Below are 14,606 nucleotides of genomic sequence, written 5' to 3'. Positions count from 1 at the left end.
TGAGAAGACTTTTTCCCCCCATAAGCGCATCATAAGACAATTTATTAATATCATTAACCATCCTACATCATGTGCCTCCCCGTCACCAGGTAAGGCTGGTGTATTTGATATTACTGAGGTTGTTTTCAGCCAGATATATTATATGAAAACATAGCATAAACCAGTTAAGACTTCTGCATTTATGAAACTATGGATCACAACCAGTTATTTCATAGCATATAATGCAACAGTTGAATGATGTAACAGTTGAATAAACATTGTGAAGATGGCAGAGGCTGTCTTAGGACTAGTCATTGATAATGTAGTCCCTTGGATAGCTAGTGAGGCGAAGCTATTGAGAGGAGTCGGAGGAGAAGTTGAGCAGATCATTGAAGAGCTGAAAAGCATTCAATCCTTCATCAAAGATGCAGACGAGAAGGCAGAACAAGAAGAGGCTAACGGCGCAAGTTCATGGGTGAAAAGTCTTAGAGAGGCAGCTTATCAGATAGAGGATGTCACAGACACTTATGTGATGCACATGGGAGCTGAAGCACAGTCTCACGTTTGTCGTCCTAAGATACTTGGCTCTCTTGAAAGGGCCATGTGTTGGATTCTCAAACTAAAATCTCGACATCAAATTGCACAAGAGATTATTCAGGTTAAAGAGAGTATCCGAGTTATCAAAGAAAGGGGTCAGAGTTATGGCTTCAGCTCCTCCTCGTCAGTAGTAGGAGGAAGCAGCAGGCGCGATGGATCATGGCATGACCCTCGTGTCACTTCATTATTCATCGAGGAGGCTGAGGTCGTGGGAATTGAGCCCCACAGAGATAGATTGATTGGGTGGTTAGTCAATGGTGGATCTAAACGCACGGTTATTTCTGTTGTAGGCATGGGCGGGCTAGGCAAGACAACTCTTGCCAGGAAAGTTTATGACTCACAGACTGTGACAAACCACTTCAGCAATCACGCTTGGATTACAGTTTCACAGTCATTTAAGGTTGAGGAACTGTTAAGGAAAACTCTCAAGCATTTCTACAAGTCAAGGAAAGAGTCTGCTCCTCCGGAACTTGATGAAATGGATGAGACTTTACTAATCTTTGAGCTTCGGGAATATTTGAAACAAAAGAGGTACATGGTTGTTTTTGATGATGTCTGGGCAGTAGAATTTTGGTCAATCATACGGCATGCTTTGCCTGATAACAGCCAAGGCAGCAGGGTGTTGATCACAACACGTTCTGACGGTGTTGCTTCTACATGTAAAGAATCATTGCTCGACCAAATATACAAGTTACAATCGTTACCTGAGGAGAAAGGCTTAGAGCTGTTTTGCAAGAAGGTATTTTATTCTGATATGGAGGAGGGTGGCAGATTGCCATCAGAATTGGTGGAGTTGTCACGCAGCATAGTCAAAAGATGTGAAGGCTTACCACTGGCAATAGTTGCAGCTGCAGGAATGTTGTCGACTAAGAGAAAAGTTGTAACTGAGTTGCAGGAGCTTGAAAAAAATCTTGGCTCTGAAGTTCGGTCAAATCCTCACTTCTCAAATATGAAGCGGATTTTGTCTCTCAGCTACTATGACCTTCCATACTACCTTAAGCTGTGTCTGATGTACTTTGGTTTGCTGCCAGAGGATTACTCCATCAGACACGCACGGCTCATTCGACTATGGGTTGCAGAGGGTTTTGTGAGAGAAGGAAAAGGAAAGGGAAAATCAGCAGAACAGGTTGCAAAAGAATACCTGACAGAGCTTATAAATAGAAGCTTGGTTCAAGTCTCAGAAATAGATATTGATGGGAAAATCAGAAAAGTCAGAGTCCATGATTTGATGCGGGAAATCATCCTCTCAAAGTCCGAGGATTTGAGTTATGGCCATGTATGGACAGAAAATAGCTCAAGCTGTGATAAATTTACAAGAAGAGTATCAATCCACAGATGCACTAAAGACTGTAATTTGAAGAGCAGAGGCAAATTTGAGACACGTTCGCTCTCATTTTTTGATGCAGACAGCCTGTCACATTCCACATTGTGTGCAGTAATGGAAGCTTTCAGGCTTCTGAAAGTTCTAGATCTGCAAGAAGCCCCCATAAATTTTCTTCCTGAAAACATTGGAGATCTGTTTCATTTGAGATATCTAAGTGTAAGGCACACGAAGACAAAAGAGCTTCCAAAGTCTATAGGTAAGCTACATAACCTACAGACTTTGGATGTCAAATGCTCCTTTGTGCATGAGCTACCAGATGAAGTGAAGTACTTGATTAATCTGTTGTATCTCCTTGGATACAACTATGATTATGAAACTGATTTTAGCGTAAGTGCTCAGAAAGGATTAAAGCTGAAGCACGGGTTAGGTCGTCTGCAAAATCTGCAGAAGCTATACCTTGTAGAGGCAAGTGATGGGATGACCCTATTCAGGGAGTTGAGAAAATTGAAGCAATTGAGGAAGTTGGGGATCACCAAACTGGGCACACATAATGGAAAAATCCTTTGTGAGTCCATAGCTTTGATGAACCACCTCGAGTCCTTAGAAGTTTGTTCAGAAGAAGATGGGATGCTTGATCTACAGTTTATTTCATCCCCTCCCCAATACCTTCAACGCATATACTTAAAAGGACGGCTAGCAAAGGTCCCTGACTGGATTCCCAAGCTCAAGTATCTCGCTACAGTAAGTTTAATGTGGTCAGGGCTAATGACTGACCCAGTGAACATCCTTCAGGACCTGCCTCACTTATCAGAGCTAGTACTCCAGGATTCATTTCTTGGTGAAGAGCTGGTTTTTCAGGCTACAGGCTTTCAAAAACTTAAGATTTTAAAGCTCTATGACATGAATACTTTGACAAAGCTGACGATAGAGAAAGGAGCACTTCCTCTTTTAGAGCTGTTTAAAATTGGTCCTATCCCAAGGTTAAACACTGTCCCTGAAGGCATCTATCACCTAAGAAGCCTTTCAGCTCTTCGTTTCTACGATGTGTCCAAGGTATTTGTCCATAAATTACTTCCAGATGAAGGACAAGACTTTTGGATCATCGAACACGTCAAAACAGTACTATTCCATTACCAGATACAAGGGGAACGCTACAAGACCTGCACTCTTAATGATTTGATTTTCCTCAACCATTGAAAAAGGTAAAACTTTTTTTTTTTCCAAACACTATTTAAGTAGTTATATTTCTTTAATCTAGAGAATTTTTCTCATTAACTAACCAAGGTTTATATCTTCAGTTCCATGTGCATTATTTTGGTTTATGTAATCAAGCATGTTACCTCAGAATTTATCTTATTCCATTAACATCCAAGTCTTTAATGCCTTAATTAATCAAATAGAGTAAAAGTTCCAGTGCATGGGCCTAGCTGTCTAGTAAGACACTGGATGAGTTTGTAGTTAGAGCTTAGAGCTTTAAGAGTGTTCAATACTGGCAGCTCCATAGCCGGAATAAACTTATGCTTCTCACGCGTGTGCAAGCTGATTCCCACAGCTTGCATGACTAGGATGAGCCGATTGGAGCACCATCCTAGATGCAGGCAATGATTTTCTCTAGTTGGTCGTCATTACAGTCCCATGATGGTTTTATAACCTCAAGACCATATTTCACATGAATCACATGATAAATCTACAACTAATGTTGCTTTAACTAATTCATATAAGGGCTCTATACTTAGATATATATGCATACCCTCCCTAAGTACCTTAACCTGTCATTAATGCCCCGCGTTTTGGCCAGGTTTTTCTTCAATGAGCCGATGCCAGACCCATCAGAGTCAATTCAGCACAAGCTTTGTGGGTGAAAACTCTATCGAATTAGGAGAGAAGCTAAATGAAATCCTCTCTTCAAACAGTCCTAATAGGGATTTGGATTACTACTCCAACCGAAATTGGTTTTCAGTTTTGTTTTCTCAATTTTGCATTTTATTCTTGTATTTTTTGCATTTCATTCATGTATTTGGTTTTGTATCTTTTGCTTACAATGAATAGTGTTCTCTTCCTTTTTAATATTTCATTTTATTTCAAAGTTTTGAACATGATTTTACCCGAAGAATACTTTAGCCTCCAACCAACCTACTTCAGATTGGATAATTCCCATTCCATCAAACTACTCCCTCCGGTTTTTTTAATGCATTACTTGGTGATGCGCGTAATTTCAAGAGAGTAGTTACGTATTGTGAGTGGGTGAATAACTCATTACAAGTATAATAAAAGTAAAATAGAGAACATGAAAGAGAAAGTACGTTAGTGAGGGTAAATAATTTTATTATATAAGTAGGGACCATGGGGAAAGAGAAATGATAAAATAATTTAAATGGAACTTAAAGTAAGAAAGAGAAATAATAAAGGTAGGTTCCAATTGGTTTCTACTCCGTATTACTCAGGTTGATGATTATAATGATTGTAAGCTTGCTTGTTTAAGTGTGTATTGGAGTCTATCGGTTGCATTGGCTATTTTCTGCCTATCGTAAGGTGACAATTGTTTATAATTATAATTAATTAATTACGAGTATATATGATAACAGAAACAGAGAAAATAAATTGATACATGATTAAATAATTTATTACTTATTAAAGACTAGAGAGTATTTGAAAGAGAAAAGTTAGTAAGGAGGTCAAATAACACTATTAGTTTCGACTTTCAACAATTTTATCAAATAAATACCAAGTAAATAAAATTAAGAAAAGGAGGAGAAACAATCTAAAAGCCAAAACTGAGAGAGGACAAAAAGTTGAGCAAGTAATTTACTGCCTAACCTAAAGAAGCTCAAGGCTTCATTGAATCTCCTCATCAAGAATTTGTATACGATCTGCATGAAGTTTCGGTATATTTGCATTTGTACTAGTATTTGACCAGAACATATTCCCTTCTCATCTCATACATAATAGCATATATGCTTCCGAAGAAAGTTGTAATAATCCGATGTTGATGTTAATGTCGCATAAACTCTATTTTCCTGCATTCACACATCGTTGTCAATTGCTTTTTTCAGATAAAAAACTCGAACAAGCAATAGAACTATATGGAGCAGTCCTGTGAAAATGACTAATACAAGTAACTATTATAGCGAGAACAAAATGATCAGATGTAAAATCAAAGAAAACTAGGATCTTCACACTTTTATATAGGGTTCGATACCCAGGCAACCAAGTCGATCAAAGTATTTCTTTATGTATCAGGCAGTGAACTTTAAAAGAGTTAAAGCCTTTATTTGAACAGCATACTCACAAGATTTATCAAGTCAACACTTGGACACGTACTCGTCACAGACGTCCAATCAAAACTTGTTTGACCCATGGAAGACTAGCAACAGTTAACAATGAGTTGAGCAAAAAAGGGAAAGAAGAAAGAAAAGTTTCTTGATAGAAAAAGAAATTTCCTCTCAAAATAATGTCCAATAAGACCCCACTTAAAGTGTGAACGTAATCTGACTGACTGACCCGAGGAATACTCAACTTGACTTCAGCCCCCACCACCCTACCAGACCTTTTGTCTTCCTTGAATTCAATGTGCTTGGACGTTATTATTCTGACTTACAGACTTGTTATGATACCACAAAAGAATTCCATTTGTTAAACAAATTACATACAGCAAAACACAATCTATATACAAGTCTCTTAATTTGTGAACTGTATGCATATTTCAGCTTCACAACTATGAAGACATTATCTCATAAGCCATTTGAATAAGTAAAAGAAATGAAGTGGTGTGCCTGATTGGCAATGTGAGCACAGAACGAGACAAATGACAGAGGCTGTTGTGAGCCTTGTAATACAAAATCTGGTTCCTTTGCTCGTTGATGAAGCAACATTCTTGAGTGGCATCCACAGAGAAGTTGCTCAGATTAAAGGGGAGCTGGAAAGCATTCATTCCTATGTCAGGGATGCAGATGCTAAGGCAGAAAAAGACGCAATTAACTATGGTGCCAAGACATGGGTGAACCAACTGCGAGAGGTAGCTTATCAGATAGAAGACGTCATAGACAATTATGTTCTTTACATGGCCACAGAAGCACAATTTCATGACTGTCCCAGAGTCTTTGGCAACCTAGGCAGGGCACTCTGCATGATTCTCAGATTGAAACCTCGATCCCAGATGGCTTGTGAGATTAAACATATCAAGGATAGAATCCATGCCATCAAAGAAAGAGGCAAGAGTTTTGGCTTCAGGTCCTCAGAGCCAGAAGCAAATAGAGAAAATGAATCATGGCATGACCCCCGTGTCACTTCATTATTCATTGAAGAATCCGAAGTTGTGGGGATAGAGTCCCACAGAGATAGATTGATTGGCTGGTTAGTCAATGGAGCACCTAAACGCACAGTGATTTCGGTTTTTGGCATGGGTGGGCTAGGCAAGACAACACTTGTCAGAAAAGTATATGAGAATCATCTTGTTACGAATCACTTCAACTATCAAGCTTGGATCACTGTATCACAATCATACAAGGTTGAGGATCTGCTGAGGAAAACATTGAAAGAATTCTACAAGGCAAGGAAAGAAACCCCTCCAACAGAGATCGATCAAATGGACGAGACATTGCTTATAATCGAGCTACGAGAGTATTTAAAACAAAAGAGGTATATGGTTGTTTTTGATGATGTCTGGACAGTAGAATTTTGGGCACTGATTCGGCATACTTTGCCGGATGATGGTCAAAGCAGCAGGGTATTGATCACAACACGCTCGGAATATGTTGCTTCTTCATGCAAAGAATCTTCATTTGATGAAATGTACAAACTACAACCATTACCTGAGGAAGCGGCCTTAGAACTATTCTGCAAGAAGGTATTCCACTCTGATACAGAGAGTGGCAGCCCATCAGAGTTAAAGGAGTTGTCAGGCAACCTTGTGAAGAAGTGTGAAGGCTTGCCACTGGCAGTTGTTGCAATTGCAGGAATGTTATCGACTAAAAGAAAAGCCAAGAGTGAATTGCAGAAGCTCGAATCCAGCCTTGGTTCTGAGCTGCTGACCAATCCTCACCTCTCAAGTATGAGCAGAATTTTGTCCCTCAGCTACTATGACTTGCCTTATTACCTAAAGCTGTGTCTGATGTACTTTGGGATGTTGCCTGAGGACTACTCAATCAGACATGCACGGTTAATCCGACTATGGATAGCAGAAGGTTTCATAAAAGGGACAAGAGGAAGAACGATGGAGCAAGTTGCAGAAGAATACCTGGCAGAACTTATAAATAGAAGCTTAGTTCAAGTCTCACGTATAGATGTTGATGGGAAGATTAGAACAATCAGAGTGCATGATTTGATGCGTGAGATCATTCTCTCAAAATCAGAGGAATTAAGTTTTGGACATGTATGGACAGGAAGTAGCTCAAGTTTTGATGGTTTAACAAGGAGGTTATCAATCCACAGATGCAACGACGACAGTTTTCTGAAGAGCAATAGAAAATTTGGAATCCGCTCACTTTCAATATTTGATGTGGACAACTTCCCAAGTTCTGTTTTGTGTGCACTAACAAAAGTTTTCAGGCTTTTGAAAGTGCTAGATCTGCATGGTGCACCTACCGATTTTATTCCTGAAGAAGTTGGAGATCTGTTTCACTTAAGGTATATAAGTCTAAGGAACACAAAGACAAAAAAACTACCAAAGTCCATAGGTAAGCTACATAACCTACAGACATTGGATCTCAAATGCTCATTCGTTCATGAGCTACCAGGTGAAATAAACAGGCTACTTAATCTGCAGTATCTTATTGGATACAGCTATGAATATGAAACTGATTTTAGCATAAGCACTCAAAGAGGGTTGAGATTGAAACAAGGGTTAGGCCGTCTAGAGAATCTGCAGAAGCTGTACCTTGTAGAGGCAAATCATGGGATAACTTTATTCAGGGAGTTGAGAAAATTGAAGCAATTGAGGAAGTTGGGGATAACCAAGCTGGAAACACCAAATGGGAAAATGTTTTGTGAGTCCATAGCTTTGATGAGACACCTTGAATCTCTAGAGGTTTGTTCACAAAGTGAAAAAGAGATCCTTGACCTAAAATTTCTTTCATCCCCTCCCCAACATCTTGAACGCCTATACTTAAAAGGCCGCCTAGAGAGGATACCTGATTGGATTCCCCAGCTCAAAAATCTTGTTACAGTTAGTTTAATGTGGTCTAGGATGATAATTGACCCACTGTCTATCCTTCAGAATTTGCCAACTTTGTCAGAGCTTGTACTCCAGGAAGCATTTCTTGGTGAAGAGCTAGTTTTTCAGGCCACAGGCTTTCAGAAGCTTAAAATTCTAAAGCTCTACGACATGAATACTTTGATGACACTGACAATAGAGGTGGGTGCCTTGCCTCTTTTACGGTTGCTGAAGATTGGCCCAATCCCAAGGTTAAATACCGTGCCAACAGGTATCTGCCATCTAAAAAGCCTCACTGCCCTTCGCTTCTATGATGTGTCAAAAGATTTTGCCCTCAAACTACTTCCAGGTGTGGGACAAGACTTTTGGGTGGTTGAACATATTCAAACTGTACTTTTCCATTACCAGCTACAAGGGGAATGTTACAGGACCAGCACCCTGAGTGATTTAGTCTGAGCAACTGACAAAGGTTAGCCTCCTTTTACTACTTAGCTGTAACATTAGAGATGTCAGGACATGCTATTTCAATTTCTACCAAAACAGAATCTTTTAGTGGGTCAGAAGAGAACTACTACTAAAGTTTCTAGCGTAGGCTAGTTCCTTCTTCCTATGTAGGAAATGTTCTTGTTGATTACGCATCTCACCAGTTGAAAATTAAGGCCAGTAGCAACTCCAAACAGCTTTCAGAAGAACAGTGACCAAATGATAAAAGATAATTATAAGAAGAAAAAAAAGCTCATCTAACCAATCCTGAAGCCCAAATATTATGCTTAACAAAGGTCCTTAATTTTTGGTTTTTAAAGGTAGCACCTGACACCATAATATCCACATAAAAATACCTGCTAGCAATATTAGGAATAAGAAGGCCCCTTCTCTCGCCAAATTATCCTCCAGACCTCCTACCCCTTTGATGACATTGAACACTGCCATTATCAGTACTGATAACTCTAGATCTCCAGATCACCTCTCAAAACCATCTTTTTGGAATTTTCGATCTGTTGGCCTAATTCAGTGCCCCTAACTCCTTCCATTAGAACCTATAATGCCATATTCGATTAGCACACTTAACTCTGTAAGTGCCCTCAATAATTCTCTAGAACACACCCTACAATAATCTTCATATAAGTTTTGAAAGTTTCAATCTTACTCTTCCAGTCTAAATCACCAATTCATCACAATCCTAGGTTGCTGACACTGACTTTACAGACATTTTGCCGGCAATTTGCACTATCTTCAATGCACTCCTAGAATCTGAGCTTTCTTTGGTCTTAGCTGTGCCAATTATGAAATATTCCTTATACTCTTAACCATCTTCCTGACCCCTGGGTCCAGCTATTCAGCATTGGAACTGAATTTTGTTTCTATGATCACTTTAGTGTGTTTCATTATGTGGATGCTAACTTCAAAATGGAAAATCCCCTTCTCCCTCCTTATTTTATACTCCCTTTGTCCACAAATAATCTTCATGTATTAATTTCTAATATGCCTACAAATTATCTTCTTGTTACTTAAAATAGAAAACATTCTTGGTCAAACCCATGAAGTGGACCCCTCCACTAACACTCTCTCTCTCTCTCTCCCTCCCTCATGGGGGTCGTTTGGTTCATTAGGGAAGTGAAAATTCCCATGAAATTTCAATTTGTAGAAATTAGATTCCCTCATCAAAATCATGGGAGTTTATCAAATTTGTTTGGTTGATAATGGTGAAAGTAAATTCCCATATAAATTAAAACTTACCAAGGGGGAGTTAGGTAAGTAAATTCCCATGGTTTGAGGGGAAGTCAAAATTCCCATGAATTGTCATTGCCCCCATTTTCACATTTTTGTGTCAACCAAACAAGAAGTCCAAGATTCATGGAAATTTTGAATGCCCATATGAATGTAAGCCAACCAAACAACACCTAATTTCCTTAATATGTGTGCCATAGCCTAATACAAAGATTTTTTATAGACAGAAGGAGCATTAATTAATTCAGCATATGGTTACACAAATACATACATTCTATATATGACACATAATTGCACTTTTTTTTTTGTTGCCGATTGCACCCCAACTTAGATTCCGTGATTTTTTTTTAACAAAAAATAAAAGGAGAGCCCCAAACTAAGCCTCGACCCTCATAGTCTCTTAGTCCAAATTTTCAGGCACATGTAAGTGAGGGGGAAGGGCTGGGGTAAGGAATCCTCACTCCCAATCATCTGTCTTTGGGAGGATTTGACCTCATGAGTATTAACCAACTTCACCAAGCTTTGACTATGGTGATAAATTTTATGTGACTAGAGTTGAAATTAGTATTGAGTACCAGGGTAACAGCTAGCGGCTACTTCATTGCTTATTGAAGTCTAATTTTCTTAAGAGCTTCAGACCTTATTTTTCAATACCTTCTATGTAATGTCTTAATGTAGTTCAAAGGATATTATTCTTTATAATCTATTGCTTTTTGTCGCGCCATTTATGCCTTGTGTTTTTGCCAGGTGGATCAGGTTCTTTTCCTATGGACTGTTGGAAGTTTAGGTGCAATATCAATCTGCAGCTGCTCTTTATGGGATTTTTTTTTAAGTGTTCCTATATTCTTCAATAAATACTTTGCTTAATTGAAATTATATTTTGTGGGTCATCTCTAAGGCTTTGTACTCTTTTTTTTTTTTTTTCACAATGTACCCCATTTTTGTTCCTTTCAAGATTTCTTGTTGAATGGTTATGCACATAAACAGACTCTTGATTCAGTTGATTGTTGGTTTCTTTCAAGGGAACGAGACCATATGCAAAAGGCTGTATTTACTGTACTTATGCACTTGTTTTCTTAACAGGTATCATGATTTTTTGACATTGTTTTAAAACAAAATACAAGAGTAATGGTCTAAAAAAACCTAATATAGTCAGCCATTATTCTATTAAAAAAATAAAAATAAAATAAAAATAAAAAAAGGGAAGATTATCATCACCCTGGATACTGGTGTTCTTTTTGTTTAAGAGACCCAAAGACAAAAATGCTGATGGGGATAGTGATAGACATTGATAGCGAATTTATCTCTTGTCGTCCAGGGATAAAGATCAATTCAAAAGGCGTATAGAGTTAAAATATTCAATTCAACAAGAAGACACACTACACACCTTAGTCAAAGATAAGAAAACTTTGAAATGTCTTTAGAATACAGGAGATTAAGCCCAGCTTAATAGTCCAAAAGAAAATTGTTTTGGTCCTCTCTACCTAATTCATCTCAAATTACCCAGATAATTTGAAGTAAGTTACCAGGAGGTACAAAAATTGTGATTCACTTCCCAATTTTGCCAAACTAGTCCAAAGTCATACCAATATATAGTGTTCTACATACAAATTTGCACTTTCCAGATAGTGTTGCATAGTTGACGTTAACAAATTAGGAAACACTGGGGTAATTTGAACAATATTTTCTCTTATTAAATGACAGGGAAATTGATCCACACCTACTATGGATAGAGGTAAATGCCTTCCCAATCTATGTCATTACATGCCATTAATTTTCAGCCAACAGATTTTATTTCCCTTGGAAAAACCTATTTTAAACTTCAAAATATTATTAAAAATAACCATTGGATCGGGCTATAGTCAGCCCAGCTCAGTTTGGAACCTGGAAGATATAGTTATGTAATAGGAGCATTTTGCTGGTTCCAAATCCTGAAGTTCTGAACTTGATCCTTTAAAGCATTGGGTTTTTTCTTCAGTAGAGTCAATAGGCACCCAATGATACCATAACTATCGACTAAAAACACATGAAATTGCAAAGTAAGCAGTTCAATTAAGGATTACTGGATTTTAGTAAAGACAATTGGGTGTACTGGAGAATACATAAAAATCCCAAGCTTCTCAGAATAAGCATTTATAGGAAAATAGGGAATGGGTACCAAAGTCCTCTGTTGGAAGGGTAGCTCATGTGTCATGTCATGATCAAAACCTAATTAATCTCCTAAATATTAACCTTAACACAATTGCAAATGTTTATTTGCAAATGTTTACATGAAAGTCTTATATTGCATTTTACCAATCATATCAAAACTCCTTTCTAGTTGGCTAGATTTCCATGTTCTTCGACTATCACTTATCTCAATACAATCCAGGGTATTCAAAACAGTCACCTGAATATCTCCATACAGCAGAGCATATGAACTGGGTTCTGCTCACCAAGATATGGAGAGATACAGTCTAGCTGTTCTAAAGCCCTTCAGGAAATATTTCAGAGCCCTCAAAGGATATTTACTCAAGATTGTCAATTTTTATTGAGGCAAGCATCAGGCTTTCACCTTTCACTACTAGGCATTATATGGATAAGCAAGAGCTATCCCATCACAGCAAAATATTAGCTTCTAAATTACCACGCGTGATCATCATCCGCTAAACAACTCTAAGCATCTCCAACTTCAATCATCATCTCTATTCGATCATAACAATTAAGCCTTCCTCTATTATCTCCTCCCATGCTAATCTAATGTACCTCTCTTACCAGAGTCATGACCTCTCTAAATTTGCAAACCACCTATATCATAACCTCGCAATTGAGCTCTTTGAACTTTCTAGTTTGTCAACATGCACTTATCAAAGGATTCTAAACAAATGTAACAGCGGCATACACACATTCATAAACAGGAAATTGAATTTAACTTCAATAATCAACCAAAATACATTAAATTGAGTGGTGATGCAACCATACCTCGTTTGAGTATTGCCGCAATCCAAAAACATGAATGAAACTCATTAAACTAGCTCTTAGGAAGCCTTAGAGCTCCTAAACTCCTTCTTCAATTCAGAAACTCTCTTCATGCAAGCGGCTTTCGTTTTCCCAGGAACAGCAGCAGCAATCTTCTCCCACCTCATAGCAACCTCCTTTGGAAATGCTTTCAATGCATTAAGAAGAGCAATATCTTCAGTTGAACTCCAAGTAATCACCTCCCCACCACTTTCTTCCTTACCCACAGCCACATTTTCATCTTCTACCCTCTTATCAACCGCCTTTCGATCCTTCAAAAACTTCGAATACGAATCCGAATCCACAGGTTTCTCCTTCCCCAATGACTTAGCTTTACTGATCACACTCTCCACACTATGCCTACCCTTAAAACCCTCAGCAATCACCTCCCATCTCTTAGGCTTCCCAACTGGGTACTTGACAATTAGTTTCCTCAACAACCCTAAATCCTCCTCACTCCATTCTCTCTCCTCAATCACAACCCCATCAACATTTCCCTCTAATTTCGAAAACCCTTTATCCTTTTCCTTCAAATCAACCAAATTCTCACTGTTCTTCACAAAATCAGAAGACCCATTAGCAATAACCCCATCAAATTCAGATCGTTTACCTCGATTCCGTCTATTGGGCAATTTTTTCTTGGATTCATCAGCATCAATTGCCTCGGTTTCAGGGGGGAAATCGACGATTCTTCCTTGCCCAACTCGAATGTCTCCAGCAGTTAGAGAGATAGGGGCGAAAGGGCCGACAAGGAAAGAGAGAGAAAGCCAAAGGAAAAGGGGATTTAGAATCTGGGATTGGAGAAAGAAGAAGGAAGAACCCAGGAAAATGAGAGAGAAAGAGAGTGAAATGATGAGTAGAGGCTTGTTTTTCTGGGAATTTAGAGGTGAATCAATGGCGGCTGAAGAAGGTTGGGAGCGAGATCGGAAGATGAGCCTGGGTCTGCTCTCGTCATAGTCGTCGATAAACTCCATTTTTGTGTTTTAGAGCAAGCTTCCTAATTCAGGCATTCATCTAGCTTAAGTGCATTTGGTAAAGAAAGGAAGGAGCCAAAACTCCTATTTGAGGTAGAGGTTTTACCCTAAACCGCTACTATAAGTAACGATAAATAATTGTTATTTATCGTGAAATTCAATATTTTGTGTAATCAAGTACTTTGATAATGGATTGCTGCATTGGCATATAGTCAATATAATGCTCGACTTAACTAAATAATAATTGGTTTAGTGGTAAAGATTGTTACTCACAACTTTGAGGTTGTAAATTCAATGTACACGAAAAGCAACTTATGATAAAGATTCAATCATTTTTCCATTATCAATAGGCATTGTTGTGTTTTAGAACGGATTTGCTTGTAAGAGACACATTTCAATCACGAGCTTCCAGCGTCATACCTTAGTGGTGTGCTAGGCCTGCTAGCTATAAATAAGTCAAATTTTGGGTTGTTGGATGCACCGAAGGTGTTAAGGCTCATTTTTCCCAAATAAATTGATCTTCTTTGATCTTCTCTAATTTGCAATTGATTTTTCTTGTATTCTATTGATTTGAATTGATTATTTTAAATATACTTTTTGTTAAAGTTTTCTCAATTTTATATTACAAAGTATAAAGTATTATTTCATATAAATTCCACAAAAATAAAAATAAAAAAAAGTACTTGGTACTCCATATAAATTTACCTCAATTTGACATTTGATTTTAATTGTGCCATGTTTCTTTAATAATTGATGTAAATCTTTGATTGCAAAAATTTTTTAACTTCGAATTAGCTAAAATTATAAAAATGGGATATCAATACAAAGCAATGTCAAATCAAATTTACGAATACTT

At 38.0% G+C, this 14,606-nt stretch overlaps 2 protein-coding genes and 1 pseudogene across 3 annotated transcripts; 2 read left to right on the top strand and 1 right to left on the bottom strand.

The window, feature by feature from the left end:
* Positions 1-265: 265 nt before the first annotated feature.
* On the top strand, positions 266-3,097 carry LOC145566955 (disease resistance protein RPM1-like). Its single transcript, XM_081626208.1, has one exon. It carries the CDS (start codon positions 266-268, stop codon positions 3,095-3,097), a length of 2,832 nt encoding a protein of 943 aa, XP_081482334.1.
* Positions 3,098-4,503: 1,406 nt separating this feature from the next.
* LOC145567871 (transcription factor MAMYB pseudogene) lies at positions 4,504-13,834 on the bottom strand (annotated as a pseudogene). Its single transcript, XR_014095748.1, has 2 exons — positions 12,741-13,834; positions 4,504-4,917 (listed from the first exon to the last, which is right to left on the bottom strand). The product of XR_014095748.1 is annotated as a transcription factor MAMYB pseudogene (transcript).
* On the top strand, positions 5,585-10,872 carry LOC145569375 (disease resistance protein RPM1-like). Its single transcript, XM_081628719.1, has 2 exons — positions 5,585-8,520; positions 10,527-10,872. The coding sequence occupies exon 1, from the start codon at positions 5,706-5,708 to the stop codon at positions 8,505-8,507; it is 2,802 nt and encodes a 933-aa protein (XP_081484845.1). The 5' UTR covers positions 5,585-5,705; the 3' UTR covers positions 8,508-8,520; positions 10,527-10,872.
* Positions 13,835-14,606: the final 772 nt, after the last annotated feature.

Source organism: Chenopodium album, chromosome 11, assembly GCF_948465745.1.
Source record: "Chenopodium album chromosome 11, dcCheAlbu1.1, whole genome shotgun sequence".
Classification (NCBI taxonomy): Eukaryota; Viridiplantae; Streptophyta; class Magnoliopsida; order Caryophyllales; family Amaranthaceae; genus Chenopodium; species Chenopodium album.
The sequence above is the reverse complement of the archived record's forward strand: the minus strand, read 5'-3'. Positions and strand labels throughout refer to the sequence as shown.

Coding starts and splice junctions, on each gene's coding strand:
- LOC145566955 (XM_081626208.1), top strand. CDS start 266: ATGGCAGAGGCTGTCTTAGGACTAGTCATTGATAATGTAGTCCCTTGG.
- LOC145569375 (XM_081628719.1), top strand. CDS start 5,706: ATGACAGAGGCTGTTGTGAGCCTTGTAATACAAAATCTGGTTCCTTTG.